The sequence below is a fragment of the Oreochromis niloticus genome, linkage group LG3, assembly GCF_001858045.2.
Source record: "Oreochromis niloticus isolate F11D_XX linkage group LG3, O_niloticus_UMD_NMBU, whole genome shotgun sequence".
NCBI lineage: Eukaryota > Metazoa > Chordata > Actinopteri > Cichliformes > Cichlidae > Oreochromis > Oreochromis niloticus.
In genome coordinates, this window is record NC_031967.2 from 31,493,061 (window position 1) to 31,509,812 (window position 16,752).

General features: G+C 38.6%; 1 protein-coding gene across 1 annotated transcript in view; it reads left to right on the forward strand.

Moving 5' to 3' along the window:
• The window catches only part of tnfsf10l (TNF superfamily member 10, like), a 75,276-nt gene that overhangs the window by 22,173 nt on the left and 36,351 nt on the right, over positions 1-16,752 (forward strand). Inside the window, exon 2 of the mRNA XM_003453932.5 lies at positions 6,972-7,121. Coding sequence (XP_003453980.2) covers positions 6,972-7,121 — 150 coding nt within the window. The remainder of the gene's footprint in view (positions 1-6,971; positions 7,122-16,752) is intronic.

Here is a 16,752-nt window from a genome sequence, read left to right on the forward strand (position 1 = left end):
CTGAGAAATATTTTCTTTTTTTTCTGCCTGTTTGTTTTTAAGCAGTCTGCCGCTGTACCACAAAACTGTCAAGAAAAAAATATGATTTGGATGTCGGTGTGCAGAGATAGTAGTCAAGCTACAGAGTCGTTGCATAACTTGTGCTTTATTACATTTTAAAGGGAAATGTGTAGTTGCACCATGTCAAGTGTCAGTACAGTAAACATTTCAACTGAGTTACCACACTTAGATATCAGACGTGAGCAATGGTCATTATGCCATCTAATTTTAATTTTGGATTTTGCACTCATCCCAGGGCATCTACTGAGGTTTAAAATATACTCCAATATATTCTCTATACTACAACCACAGGCCTGAGGGACAGAATGGAGGGTTTTACATGCAATGTCAAAGGGTCCTGAAGTGGTGTCTGTGTACGACAAGTTGTGCATTTCAAAAATTTGTCAACAGGACCAGAACGAGCATTTTCTAACCTGCGGTGTGGTGGTGCAATAGTTAGCAGAGCAAAAAGTCTCACAAGGAAAATTAATCTTAGCTTGACTCGTAATTCTAAACTGATCATACATACATAGAACTGTCCCAAAGTCTTGAGCCACCCCTCATTTCTTTATATTTTGGTTGGAAAATGGGAAATACATGCAGTGATTTATTGAAAAGTGTGCAAACATACATGGAAATACAGTATATAGAACACAAACAGAGCTTGTATAATTCCAACAACCTTTAAAGTCAGTATTTGGTATGACTACCTTTATTATTTAACACAGCCTGAACTCTCTTATTCAACATATCCTGTAATTCCTTGAAGTAATCTTCAGGAAGAGTTCTCCAGGCTTTTTAACAGAGTTCTTCTTTGGATGTTGTCTGCCTTTAGATGATCCCACACTGGTTTAATAATGTTGAGGTCTGGGCTCTGGGGAGGCCAATCCATGACTGATAGTGTTTCATTGTGTGTTTTTCTATCCACATGTGTTTGTTTAGGAGTGTGTTTGGGATCACTGTCATGCTGAAAAATTAGGCTGCTGCCAATCAGATGCTTTCCAGATGGTATTTCAAGGTTGATTAAAATCTGATGGTACTTGTTGGCATTCACAATCCCATAAATTTAGACAAGATCTCCAACACCACATGTAGCCTCAAACCATGACACGGCCACCACCATGTTTTACACATACACTCATGGTTGTACTAAATTAAAATGCCTGAAAATGGTTGATTCAAGACCTCAAAATGACCAAAGCTGGAGAATTATTGCTCTCTTTAAAACTGTGGAAGCGAAATATAAAGAAATGCTGGGTGGCTCAGGAGTTTTGCAGAGTACTGAAAATTCCAGTAAATTTAACTCAGTTGATGGGAGATTATTTTTTGCCCAATGTCCTCAACTAAACTAATTAACAATTCAAAAAAAAATCACCAGCCTTGCCATTTTACCACAAAAACAAGCAGCAGTTACCACACACACACACACACACACACACACACACACACACACACGCACACACTCAGAAAAAAAAGACTCCATCTGACCATTTGAGCACAGGAAAATTATTTTTTTAATTGCTCCATTTAAATCTTCAAAGTCAGTTTTGATATGGTTTTGATGTGCTAATTGTGTGACTTTGACACTGGAAACCACAGTTCATGTTGTTTCTGATAACAACAGTTAAATTGGTTTGTTATAGTCGTCACATTAATTGTTTTCTAACTTTAGCTGCCAAACTGTAATCACAATAGAAGCGCAGGGTCCAAAGCACTGCAAGTACGTTTTGGGAAAACAATGATAATCAACCCATTTTTCTGTTTTTCTACAAACTTCTGCCAAAGAGTTTAGCCAGATGTTTCATCTCTTAGTCATCTTAGCAAGGCTGCCTGAGGGTGCATTACATCACCATGTAGCCTGGATAAAAAAAGATATTTTTTATGATCCAAATATATTAAAATTCATCTTCATCGCAGTTTTCAAATGTTTTGCTGAGAAAAAATGGATATGTTGCGATGCAACAACTGTCAGGGGTTTTTCCAAGGAAAACAACATCTACGGACTCTCATATCTATTTTTCTTTTCTTTTGACATCCTAGCCAACATTATACAGATATATCTGACCAAGTTTAACAACACAGTTGAGAGTTACAAAAGATTTTTGCATGCTGCAAATGTTTTTAGCTTTTGTTGGTTTGGATTGGGCTGCGGAGGGGGCCCGATGGACTCATTGCTTAGGAGCCAAGGGAAGGATAAATGATTGATGTCAATACACTGAGAAAATACTTTGCTCAGGGGATAAGTGCAGCAGGACCAGAATTTAAGACTGTTTGTGTAAAATATATCATATGCCTTCAGAGAAAATTAAAGTGTACTTTCATAAAATAACAACAGCAGAACTGCAAAGCAGATTACACGCTATTAATAAGATTAGAAATCCTCTTTAGACCATTGTTTAAGAATTAAAAGCAATTAAGTCTTTGTCAGAAGACATTTCTGCAAATTGTAAAGAAGTAATTCAAGTGCTGTGGATGGCCTTTCACCAGCTTATTGATTTGTTCTTGTCGAATCACGGGGGTGCAATTTATTCCTGAAATGATAGCTAATAAAGGCAGTTTTGCAATTTAGGGGTTTTGGCAAAGAGGATTCAGGAACTGGCTGACAAACTGCTGTCAGTGGAGAAGTCAGGATGGATGGGGGGAGGGACCTCTTCATAATGCTCATGCTTAAAAACCTGTGGAGCAGTTCCAGATGGATGTTCTCAGGACATGGTAATGATGTAGGGGCTGATTCCTCCATCTCTAGAGGCCTGCATGTCCACACTGGCCTACAGGAAAAAAAAACACTCACATTTCCTTTGCTTTTCCAACAGCTTTACTAAATCAAAAGCATTTTGAGTTCTGGAAATGACCGATCTAATCGCTTAAATGAAGAGCTCATTTCAATATTATGGCCTCAAAATGAGTAAATGAAAGACAAACTGCCCACCAACAGATCGGAAGAATTTGGTTTACACGGACTGGTAAGATCAGAAAATTAGATTAAGTATTTATGGAAAGATCCTCCAGGGGAACCAAACATGGACAGTAAGAAAGGTTGTGCTTGGCTCTGTGGTGGTGCTGGCTCCCAGCTGAAGCCAGGCACCAGCCAGCTTTTGCATTGTAACCATGTGAGCTACAGCACGAACACTCTAAATAAGTGTGACAAAATTTGTTCCTCCAACCCATCTCCCAGTTGAGACTGGAAGCCATTGGGTTGTTTGTTCGAACAAAGATCTTTTAGTCAGATTGGGCAAGAATCAGCAATGTTGGTTTGCTAGCTGGTCAATCCACTATTGGTCAGGTTGGTCTTCACGAATGTGTCTTAACAATTTTGTAGAGACAGCCAACATTAGCCAACACTGGAAAGGTTTTATTCCACACTGCTGCCATGAACGTTTGTCCACATCACCCACTGAACCTGTAGGTATCAGTCAGGTCGGACAGGTTGGTTTTTCCTGTACACTGGGGAGATTAAAGTACCCTAAACAAAGTATCATAGCTTGCATTTCCATGACTCCTGTAAGGTCCCTTAGATCTGAGTGGCTAAAATTTTGTTAACAATTTTCTTTTTTTTCTGACTGCAGAGATTTGTCTGTGGAGAGGTATTTATTAGATTACCTAAGGCATAGTTGTCAAACACATTTTAGCTCACTAATCATACATAACAGAATTCCAGCTGAGGTAGCCAAACCTTCAGTGGGTGGTTCATATTGTCCTACAATTTCATTACCATATGTACAATGACAATAAAGGGCTAGTCTACTGAAAACCATCCATCGATCCATCTTCTTGGCATAGAATCAGTAGAAAATGATCACAAATTAAGAAAAGCATAACTGGAGGTACATAAATATATTCACAGTGGTAAATTGATGGTAAGTTATAAGTGCAATTTAAATACCTTTAGGTTATTTCACATTCAGTTAATTTACTGCAAATTACAATTTGTGTCTCTTTAAGTATTCAAAGGTTTAGTCCTAATTAGTGATGACGTCATCATTTCTCCAGTGAGAGGATGTAGGATGTTTTTTCACACTTAATTTACTATTAGTTCAAATTCAGAAACAAATAAGTGCATTAACTTGGTGATAATGTTTCTGTGGAAGCTCAGATTGGCCTCTGGCCTCGTTTCCATCCACTAATGGAGCAGAAAGATTACTTCTAATCTTGTTTTTAGCTCTGTGCAGTGATGTGCATGGGCTTTATCTCTTCACTAACATGGACAAGGCTGTTTCCCATAATAGATCAAACACTCCCTATCGGCCCTGTCAAAACTTAATGGACACACATGCTTGCATGCAAACACACTAGCAAAAGCATGGTCTGTAAAATCTTTTATTTTTATATACAAAGGAACTCCTTAATAGCAATTAAATCCTTCAACCAGATCCACCAAAGCAGGGAGTGTGTTTTGGCAGAGGCACCAGAAAGAAACTCAACTCACTTTCATTCTGTCTCTTGTGCCGAACGAGCTCAGATCCACTCATGCATGTGTGAAACTCCCTATCACTTCTGCTGTCATCACTCCTCGCAATGCACGGGGTGTCTCTGCCCATACTCCACTGTCAGCAGTTTTTGTTGGGATGTATCCTGCTTGTATTCGGATGATCTAAAATGACCTACTGTGCTTCCTTTTCTCTCATCGCAATGGTGAAAAACAATAGAAAGTAGATAGATGAGTGAGTTTAAGTCACTTCTCAAAGAAAGACATTTTTGAGCCAAGTCTTCATGAGTGAAGAAAGAGAACACAGTTTTGTCTGTTTTGCTCTGCCAACAGTCACAAATGACCCTTAAAGTTTCACAAAATGCTTAAAATGAGCTTGTACTCTAATTAACTCAGCAGTATGTCATTTTCTGCGCGATTAAGTTTAACCTCATCACATGCAGAGAATAACATTAAATGCCATTAAGTTAAAGGATTTGCAAATTTTTACCCTCTGCAGGTTTTTTGGTAGCTATTTTAAGAAGACTTATTATGCTTTTCCTTATTTTTTATTTTCTGCTACATATATATACTAGTACAACTCTCAAATAACAGGGCCAGCATATAAAATTAATTCCTGTGAGCCACAAGCACCTACTTCAGGCTGCTCAGTTTCCTATAGTATTGTAGTATATAAATAAAAATCTGTACAGATAATCTGAAAATGCTAATTTACACAAAAATTGGCTACTTTGAAAGAGTTTGTTCTGTAGAGCTACAACTTGAGTAAGAACCTTGTAGATCTGTGTGATAACTTCAGATGTCGACTTGTTTTTTTACACGAGAAACAGTCACATTGCAAATGGTCTCCCTAACAGTAATGTATCAAGTGAAGACTCAACTTTCCATTAGATATTTTGTCTTCTTGTCCTTCTCCCAGAAAGCTGACTGTGTCGGGTTCATGCTTCAGCGTCTTGTGTTTCTACTGACACCGTTTTATATGAAACGCAGGTTTTGGGGTCGTGCAAAGGTCAGATGGGTCAGGAAAACCTCTTTGTCAGCTTTGCACATTTTGTAAATTTGACTGTAATGGATAATAAGAGCCTCTCAAAGTTGACCTCAAACTAGACACAGACTTGTAACTGGAATGTGTACCGACTGGAACCGCTGACATGTGTGTCTAATTAGACTCACTGGGATTTGTCCTTGAATAGAAGTGAAGTAATTAGAGACGTGAGTCATCTTTTTTCAGGGCTGGGCAGCAATGTTGAGATGTGGCCCCGGTGGTCTTTCCCGTAAGGGTTCTGTCCTTCTCACTTGGTTTGAATTAAATTGCGCACACAGTCCCAAAGAGAGGGAGACAGACGTTTGCATCAGCATGAGCTGGTCTGGGAAAAGAAGAGGCACGGGATGGAAAAGAACACAGAGGAAGAAAAAAGGGTTTCATTAGAAAATGGAGGTCAAGCGGAAAGAAATTAATAAAAATACAGAGGAGGGTTGAAGGAGGGCAGGACTGTAATCTCTCTCTCCTCATCAGTGCTTGTTACAGAGTCATTAACAGAGCTTTCAGATCGTGATGCCGACAACCTCCCTGAAGGATATCCACACACGGACACACACACTTACACATCTGTGTGCATAACTCCATAGCTAGAACACCATGGACAATCCGGTTCCCAAAGATGTTGTATTTGACCCATGCTGTCTAAAATTACATGAAAACATTTCTTATTTGGGATGGAAGTCGCTGCCAAACAGGAGGCGTATCAAAACAAACAATTTCCCCTCTGCCCACTGAGGAATTGTTGATTCAATTGTCTCTTATTAGACTGCATATGCGTGTGTGTGCACACGTGCTAAGTAATGTTCACACTAGGAAAAACCCTTTACTAAGTGTTGTTGCATAAGGACCTGCATTTCAGTGATGCACCTGTGCCAAAATATCCTCGTTACGTTTGGTCTCAGCCTACGAGTCAATCTGAGACGAATGCCATTTTTCCCCCAAACAAAATCCTCAAATTATCATTTTATCCTAGTTGCTATTGCTTCTGATTGACTTTTGTGTACTTAAACCTGCTTTTATTGGTTATTTCCTTCCTAGAAAACCCCCAGAAAGGTTAAAAAGATTTGGTGCCTCGAGATAACATTGCAGAAAAAAAAGCAGAAATTAGAAACACGTGCTGACTGCACATGAGCTGACGCTCTGAAAATGCTGACAGAGTGATGATACACCAGAGTATGACTAACTGACATGCATGAATATCGAGAGTAAAAGGAAAAAATAAATGAATTTAAGGATGTTTATGGACCCATGTAAGCGATAAGAAATGATTCATAACACTTGATTTTGCGATAACAATTGCGGAAGCAGTTGTGATAACGATTGTCTTCTAGCTGCTGATAAATATTATATGATACGCTGGATCTTTGGGTTCCGCATCTCATGAGGATCAATTTGCATCAAGAATTACTGTCATTTAACAATCGTTTAATTTTCTCTTTTTTTTGTCCCATGTTTGTCCTATAGGTGCGTAGCCAGGGAGTGACAGAGGAGTTAAAATGCCTGAGTTTACTAAATGCTCTGGATAAGGACCAGGACATCCCAGATCAGCTGGCCCAGCTCTTCGGCGAACCCTGCATCAAACTGGCCGAAGGCATCAAAGCTTACATCTCCAAGGTAAGAGATGGAAAGAAAAGGAACATTACATTTACCACACATCAACCAAATGAATAAAAATATTATTAAGCAAAACATTATGTTTAATAAATTGATTTAAAAGATTTAATTGCCTCTCGTATTAGGGCATTGTTTTTAGTTTTAATACAGTCTTCAACATTGTAGGTCTGTTATTTTTCCAGTGCCGATATTATCTCGAAATAATAGCTTCACACACACTGACATAAAACTGCCTCGGTTTGCATTCTTCCATTAATACACATCCAAAACGTGCACTGTGTGCAATACTTAGTTATGTATACTTAGTATGTATTTTGGCAGAGTAGTGTTGTCTTAAATCAAGAAAGATTGAATGATAAGCGCAATGTTTGACAGTGACTCAACCTAACTACTGCGTGTATCTAACAATTGCAATTTGTCAAACACCTGAACAAACACAACCCTAGTTCTTTTACATTAACCCTCTGCAACCCAATAAACTTCCAATAGGAAATTCCAAATTCCTAAGAATTCAGAAAGAAACTGGAAATCTGTTTGTCACTTCAAACACCTAAATATAAAAAAACTACTGGAAACTATCACAAATTGCTCTTTCAAACCATATCTGACCACGTAAGATTTGTGCCTTTGTATGTACATCATCTGAGTTTTTCTTTTATAAAGAGTTTGATTAAATTCTAATATCGAATGAGAGTTCATTTGCTAATTGCCCAAGTCTGACAATGTTAGATCCACTTCAAATAAAGTTCCAGTCACTGGTGTGACCAGTGACTGGAACAATAAAGAAGACCAGCATCAATAAAGAAACCTTTCTGTTGTCGGCAGCTGTTATGCTGGTTGAGAGTACAGACGGTAAAGACTGCAATGAAAACTGCATGAACCCAAATAATGCCACAATATGTTAAAAATTCATATTAAAAAAATCTGCTCTTGAATGCTAGCCAGCTAGCATTGACTTTGCTAACTGGCAAACATCATCATGAAGACATCACCAATATGACGTGCACACTCCAGACTTTATAAGGATCATGAGCTTATTATCCACAAACTCTTAATGTGCTTAATATAAAACTAGATATCTTTTTGAATACGCACTTATGTGCTTAAGAAGGGTAAGTACAGAAGTAGAAGATTTGAGATACACTTAACATGTTATAAAATTGATTTCAAGAATGCCAATTTAGTCAATGGCTATTGTGTATGTCTGGTACTTTGCATAAAAAAACCCAACAATGAACAAAAGTTAGAATTTTGTTTCATTTGCTCATTCAAAGAAAAAATATTGCAAATATACTTTTTGCAGACTGGATGGTACATTAAATGCATCTTTACCAGCTAATACTCATCTGGTACTTTTCTGAATTATTATCTTTATATCCCATTAAGTTAACTGATGAAATCCAGATTTGAATTTTTAAAGCCCTCAACTAAAAGTCTTTAATGTTGCCCCTAATGATGTCGGCCCAGACAACTCTGCTGACCCTGGGTTAAAGACCAGATGGAGCCTGGTTTCAGCGTGAAGGAATCTGCACAGTTACAGTGAATTTAGAAACATCTGCAGCGACTGATGCAGAACTGGAACTCTGGCTGGAAGTAATTGGGTGTATTTGTCATTATAATGGAAAAAAAAAAACTTCAGCTCCAAGGGAGAATCACTCAATCATCAGATAACTATATATGTGTATAGGACATGTGAGTTGAATTAAAAGGGACGGACAGTTTGTAAAGATACCATCCAAGGTTTTGTCTGAAATATATACAATGTCCCGCAGCAGCATCTGACAGCAGTCCACTAATATACAGTACGTGTAGTAAATGGCTAAATGGCTTTTACTGAGTGACAAGTTTCAGGGGCCTAATAGCTGTATCCAGAACAGATTATTTAAATAAACCAATCGTATGTGTGGCTCTTATGAAAGCTTTCCAACTCTAAACTTTTTTTGTGGTTTAATTGGAATTCGTTGGTTGTTCATTGTACTCTTTATTACTGAAAATGGCAGGATGTTTTGCCATTCTTTCAATTTTACTTCATGGTCTTGGCTTTGTGGTCAAGTGTACCCTTTCAACAAAAAAAATAAATAAGGAATACAGTATCAGTCATATAAATGTCTTGGAAACCCAGATGTCTATGATGGATTAAGTGAAAGGGAATCACTATTAGTTCTGGAAATGAGAGCGCTGTAAGTAAATCACCTCATTTTTTTAAGTTTGTACTCAACAGTCAGCATCTCTGCATGTTTTTTATATTTTGGCTTATTTTCTTTGATTCTGTGGCAAGGTTATTGATAGTATTAGTAAAGATGAACCTTTGACCCAACAGACTGTGAGGTGTTTATAGAGTCATGCAGTCATCACAACACCAGTCAATAATTGACTGCATCAGGTGTGCCACTGGAGCCTTAATCCATTTCTAATCTAACACCACTGTTTTGCTAGACGCTACCATACGTAAGCTCTATCTTACGCAACTCTGTACTTGTCAACACAAGCTTGATTTGAAAAGCTTGATTTGCAAATGTTTTTTTTTATTGTGCATGTGTTTGCCTGCCAAATGTTTGGTTTAAACCTGTTTGGCCTTTATCATCGTAATCTGTAAAACTGCTCTCTTAAAGCACTTGGGCCAGTCAAACGAATGTGGGCAGTGACTTGCAGGCAAGATTCTTCATGCAGGGTTGTTACAAATTCTTCTGTTACTGAAAAATTTGTGGATTTTGTGCAAAGCTTGCATTCTCTGATCATCATTTAGAAGTTGTAAAATGATGTTCTTTTGTTTGGAGATTAAAGAAAGGTGCATTTTGTTTGGTTTTTGTTTTTTTTCCTGGACCCACAGCTCAGGCACTAGAGGGTTTGTTTATACCCATATGGAAAAGAAATAGAAAAAAAACTTATAACACTAATGTGCAATAATCTTTTCTGGCATCGTTGTATTTTTACTCAGTTGTATATAGCATTTGTATTCTATTTTTATCTTATTGTATATTTTATTCTATTTTATTCTACTGTATATAGTATTTTATTTTATTCTATTCTGTACAGTTGTGTACTGTATTTATTCTTATTTTATTTTATTCTAATTTTTGCTTCATAACTTTTGCACTGTCCACTTCCTGCTGTGACAAAACAAATTTCCCACGTGTGGGACTAATAAAGGTCATCTTATCTTATCTTATCTTATAAAAGACTTGCATAAGATGTGGCCTACTTCATATAGTGAATCATATACGGCTTATATGATTTACTCATGAAAGTGGCCACTTTCTCATTACTTTCATATATTGTTTTAGTAAGTATCCAAAACATACAAGTTTCATTTATATAATTTTTCAAGGGATCTTATATCTGTTTTCACTCTTGTACACTTTTCACACAAGACAGATACAAACTTTATAAGATTAATATATATCTTTTCCATATGGGTAGAACTGATAAAACTTTGTGGGAAGTCTCCATCTCTTTGAATCATATTCGGATTTTAAAATGTGGTCTTCCTTGACATTGACTTATTAAAGGTGATTATACAAATGTAGTTTTATATGTTAACGATGAAAAAAATCTCAGTTTGTTTGCCTGCAAGCTTCTCCTACATGATCAAGAGTTGAGCAACCAAAGTTGGCACACAAGATCATTTTAGGCCCCTAAGGGTTCTTATCTATATCAGATTTTAAGACGTCATCATGTTTCCTAGCAACCAACAGGCTAAAGTTAACAATTTTTTTGCTTATGCACCTACAAGACGTTAGAAAAGCTTAGTATCATTTCGTTTCATGGCAGTAACTTGTCATTTATTTTCACAACATATGAATTATATTTACAAAATATTGAATTATGCTTAATATGATATGATGTCATCGTTTTGCCTAACAACGACCTAACGACAGACTAACGTGACATACCAGAAAATACTGCTGCACTCACATGTGCTATTTTGTAAAAAAAAAAACCACACACGTGTTATGAATCATGCTTTTTTTTATACACTAAAGCATTAAAACTACTGAAGGGTGAAATGTAAAGCATTGACCAGATGGGAAACTGACAGCTTAGCATAACGACAGCTATGTAGATGTTACTTTGACATACACCACCCACCTAAATATTGGTGGAGACCTAGTACACTGTGACATTTCAAGTGAACTCCCCAATGGCACTGGTCTCAAGCCACAGTACATTGCATCCTGCCGCGATCTGATGCACTGATGCTACAAACTACCCAGATCCCATCCTAGGTTGTGCCAAAACAAGCCAAAGATCCAAACCCTCAAACCACAGGTCCCAAAGTAGCTGCTGTTAACCTCCTGGCATTGGATGTCCCAGGACACACCCGAAAGTCATATCTCTATACCCCGATGAATATGATCTGTTTTTTTGACACAAGGGGGGGTCTGCACAGTATCTGTCCAGTAGTTTTAACGACGTGGTCGACTGGCATGTGGTTTCCTTGGGGCTCAGAGGTCCAAACTTGGCCACCGCTTAAGCAATGTAGACCACCAATGTAAAACCACAATACAATTACCCACACAGCATCCCTGCTGTAGGTAAACAAATTGCAGCTGACACACATTAACGTCACACTCGTCTCAGTGCATATGTTGAATCAGCTTCAACATACCAGTGACTCCAGGGAGCCCTTCGAGAATCCCACCATCGCTCTCACACCCACACACACACAGTCATTCATAAACCCACTAACCCACTCCACTGATATAAGTCATCCTCTTGCAGACATTGCCAACAGGACTTTTCCCCTCAGTCTGAATGTCTGGACGCTTACAGCAGTATATCTTCAGCCCCCTTAGTTCCTGTTGCCCCCACTCATAAACTCTCTTTTCCTTTTTTTAAATCTCTTTTTGTGTCTGGCTTACATTCTAACGTTTTTTTTAACCTCTTCACCCCCTCCTCTCTCTCTGCTCTACTTGTATGAAACAATCAGAGAGTGCTGCTCCATGCCCCTGTGGTCCTCAGTGGACGGGAACAGGAATGTCTAGTTTTTCTCCAATGCGTAAGTGGATAACAGAGAAAATGCAGGCTGGAAATCGCTGGTGACAAACACTTAAACGTGTTTACATCTCATTACTTCCCTGCAAATGCTCACACATGCAGACACACGTATTATCGTGCTAATTGAAACCCCCCGGGAATTTCCCTTCGATTCATTTGTAAGCCATTAGAAGCCTGTCCACTTTTACTGATTCCTTCGAGCTGGTTTTGAAACTCAACACGTTCTGTTCTTCTTCAGCGCGCGTCACTAGATTGACTTTTTAAAGAGTGGAACTGTTTCGCGAAAAAGCCAAGATGGTGGTTAAATCAAGCTGGCAGACCAAGGAGGCGCCATCCCTTTTCTTATAAAATGTTCCAGTGAAGTGACCGGAGAACCAGAGTTGAAACTCCAAAGTTTTGTTGCCATTTTTTTAACAAATGAATGGAGAAGTTGGACAGCAGTTCTACATTCTCAATTATGACAGCTTTACAACTGCGAGAATGTCATATAACAATCAGACTGTGTCCTTGAGACAAACTAAAGTTAATCAGTGGCTTTCACAGGAATCGCAACACAGGTGACTCAAGCGTCCGCCCCATCATGCCAGACAGTTTAAGATGACAACAGGGTTAAGCCAAGAGCTCTGATGGGAACATTGTGATCTGTGTAGCACAGGGCAAAATATACCCACTTATCACCTGACTGTCAGTACATTAAGAGGCTGAGAACTCTTCCTTTAGTCTCATAGTCAGTTTTCCATGCTAAACTAGTGATTTGCTAAGGCTTTGCAATTCACACAGTCTGCTTCACTGAACTGCCTAACGATTGAGACGTTTAACGGGCATTCCTTCTTCTCTCACTGTTGGCATCAGAAAAGTCACTTTCCTCAAAGAAAAGGAACTTGCTGCTGCTACAACACCACAACTCTGTTACTGTATTCACAGGTTTGAATTCAAATGCTTCTTATTCAAATTAGACAAGAAAATCTAAACGGGTACCACTATTATTATTACTATCTACTATTATTTATGTCACGCCAAACCCTGGCTATCATAAAGGTAGTGATAGAGAAAGTGTTTACAGGAGTTTACTGAGCTGTCGGCTTTACATAGATGTCTCAGGTCTCAGTAAGTGTTACACCCCTAGTTACACCTATATGATATTAATGTCAGTATTCTTCTCAAACTCGCCTTAAAACGCTCCCCAGTGTACTTAACCTGATGTGTCTTTCAGCTGATGACCACAGCAGGCCTTTGTGTAAGTGGAATAAAGCAAAAAGTCACTGCCAAACAACAAGCACAGTTCTATATGACAAGAATAGGTCATGTCTGACCACAGCCACTTATAAGGCATGTTGTTGGTGTCTGTAAGGCACACCAGCTGTTTGCAGCTAACAGGTGCTGGAAGCGAGGAGCTTATCGCGGATCCTCACTGCAGCTACTTGAAACCATTTGGTGCGGCGCTCTTTTGCGACATGTTGACATTTTGTTGACTTTTATTACTGTGCTTGGGAGAAAGTGCGCTAGTGGGTGATGTCCATTAAAATGCATAATTTAACGAACAAACGCACATGGCAAGAGGACATGGTTAATCTTGGATAAAGATGTGAGATATTTGACAAGTCCAAGGTAAAAAAAAAAAAGATCTCTAGTTATCCACATGAAAGCAACAAAGCTATCTAACCTTTCACTAATAATTTTGAGAATTCACTTCTTTCTTGACAAACTCTCTCTCAAGCACACGCAATGGCTCCGTGCCTCTTAGATTTGGCACAAAACCGACAATCCAACAAGTCCAAAACAGATGCTTGGATGGGATTCACTGATGAACTATGCGTGTTGGATAGGCTTGGGCTTGGCCGCGGCGTTTTGGTTAGAAAAGAAAAAACAGACTGATGGGTAGAGAGTGTGAGAAGAACAGAGTATTAAGAATGAGCTTGAGAGGAAAGAATGGAAAACTAATAAAGAGGCGAGGATAAAAAAAGCATAGCGTTAAAGCAGATCTGGCTCGTCGTTTATCTTATAAAATGCGTTGGCTCCACGTGGAGATTCCTCATCCATGGAGCGCATGGACCAAATGCACATTCCTACAAACTCTGCATGAGTGAACAATGGCGGTGATGATGTAACAAATAGAAACCGGTAAGAAAAACGAGAAGCCATCAACAAACCCAACCAGGCAGAAACAAATGGAGAAGGGGAAAAAATATAGATGAGAGGCTGAAGTAGAACAGAAAACAGGCGGGACAGAAAAGAAATCAAAAGCACACCATGAGATCAGACACTTTTCACTGCTGACTGTCTTTAAATCTCATGACCATTTAGACCTCTCCTCTTTCATTTCAACTTGCAGACACTTAAAACCCGCCTGCGGTGTTCCTAATCCATCTTAGTCAACACTCTTCTTGGCACTTTCAAACTGGAATGGAAGTGGAAGCTATGAACATGGAATACATGGAAACTAAAAAGCAAACTAAAAAACTAATTTCAGACAACACCATAAAAAATGTAACTCTACCAACGATCTGAGAAACATAAGTAAATATGAGCACAGCTCATGAAAGACTCACATCATACGCATTAAATGTGAAGGATATTTACTTTACTGGTTGCTGTAATCACTTGTCTACCACAGCTCTTCAAAAAGACATTTCATTGATTACAATCTCATTGGTCCATTGCGGTTGCCGCACTGGTTGTGTTGCTTGCGAACAGTGACATCGCCATAGCTTTGTATAATGTATATCAACACTGAGGCTGCAAGTACTCATACAGTATTATATACTGTATGAAGGATTGGTGGTGCCAAAACAAATTGGGGTTTTTTTAGGTGCAGCCATAAAGATCAACCTTCCAATCTACTAATTGGAAGGTCGGTGGTTAAATCTTTGGCTATGCTAGTCTGCATACCCCAAATTGTTAAAAAAGTGCTTAAGCGTAGACGAAGTGCTTGGGCGAATGTGTCATGTTGTAGAAAGTAGTTTGAGTGCTCAGGTAGCGTATAAGTACCAGTCTGTGTACCATTTACTTTTGACAGTAGCGTGTATCACAATTATTTAAAAAATCACACTGATTACTTCTTATCATTATGGAGAAGAGTGAGTTATTGTACATGAAGCTAATTTTAAAACTGTCTATCTATCTCCAACTGCAGATAAACATGTGTATTCATCCATGAGCATGAAATTTTTTTATTTTTATTTAATAATTACGTTGAAACAGAGAAAACTGAAGCAGTTGCCGGGGAGTCTACGAAAACAAATAATGATAACTGCTAAATGAGACATCTTCATGTGTAGCAACAAACATGTTTCTATCTGTTATTAATATCACATTTAAATGTGTTGCGTCTGCTTGATCTTATTTTTTCAATGTGCCATAGGAGGAAAAAAACATTTGCAAAAAAATACTTTTGAAGATTGATTTTCCTATTTCATACAGTTGAAGCCTCATGTGTGCTTCAGCTGCAGTAAAAAGTAAAGAGAAAAGAGAGGGAGATGAGAGATGAGAGATGTAGAGGAATACATGCAAACAGGAAACACGTAGGGGCTCTGCAGATGAAAGAGGAGAGAGAGAAGCTGACCCAGAATCAATAAAACGTCTCACAGCGTGGTTTTAATAACACACACATTGTGTGGAGGCGAGGAAAGGGGAGGAAAAAAGTCATTCTGACCAACTTAAACTTCACTCTAGATAAAATTATTTAGTTGGCTGTAGTATATCTGTCTAACACTTTTATTGCACTGTGCCTAACTGTGTATGTATCTAAATAAGAGACCAGATGGTTCATGGCATAAAACAACCTTGCCGATATCAGCGCATCAGTTCACAGCTCAGAGTTTGCAGTGATTGATGACGCTCAGGGACTGGGTTGGTTTGAACTCAAAACACAGCAGGAAACTGTATTAGACCTCTGCATGGTCTCAGCGCTACTCTATCTTTATCTTCATTGACTTGCGGACTGGCTTCTGGTCTTATTTTGCTAACTTCTGAAAACTGAGTGAATGAAACTGGAAAGATGAATACAGGGACTGAGGAGAAGTTAATTTTGTTTGAGGGGGAATTGTTGTTGCTCTCTCTACTATAGGTCAAAGGGTCAAAACCAGCTCGTCTTGACTGTTCAGAGCAAAGGAAACCTTTCAATTTAGGGCGAGTCAGTCAATCCACACCCAGCTGTAGAGCTACAGATTTACTAAGACTTTTCTGACCTGTAGCAATACATTATCATAGCTATCCTTATATGACCTCAGCTTCTATTTAACGTGAGCTTTCATGTGGTGTTATCAGGAGATAGGGCTGCTTAATTGACATGGAAAGGAAGACGTTTTTACATTTCCTTTCTGTCATCTCAGAGTCCACATAAAGGAGCATTTAACCTCATTACCAAAACCTGCTGCTTTATCTTTGGCCAACATGGAGGGAGTCTCAGAAAAAGTGGAAATCTGAAACCCCTAACTTTACAACCGGGATGATGGAAGGCCCCCATAGAGACATTTAATGACCTTCAGATTCTTCTGTTATTAGCTTTGCATCTTGGCCATTGTATGCTGATGTAAAGAACCCTTGCAATGTGTGAAAAGTTAACAAAAAGAGAAGACTACATTCGAAATCTCCTTTACTTATGTTCCTCAGATCCACCTTTGTGACCATTGAA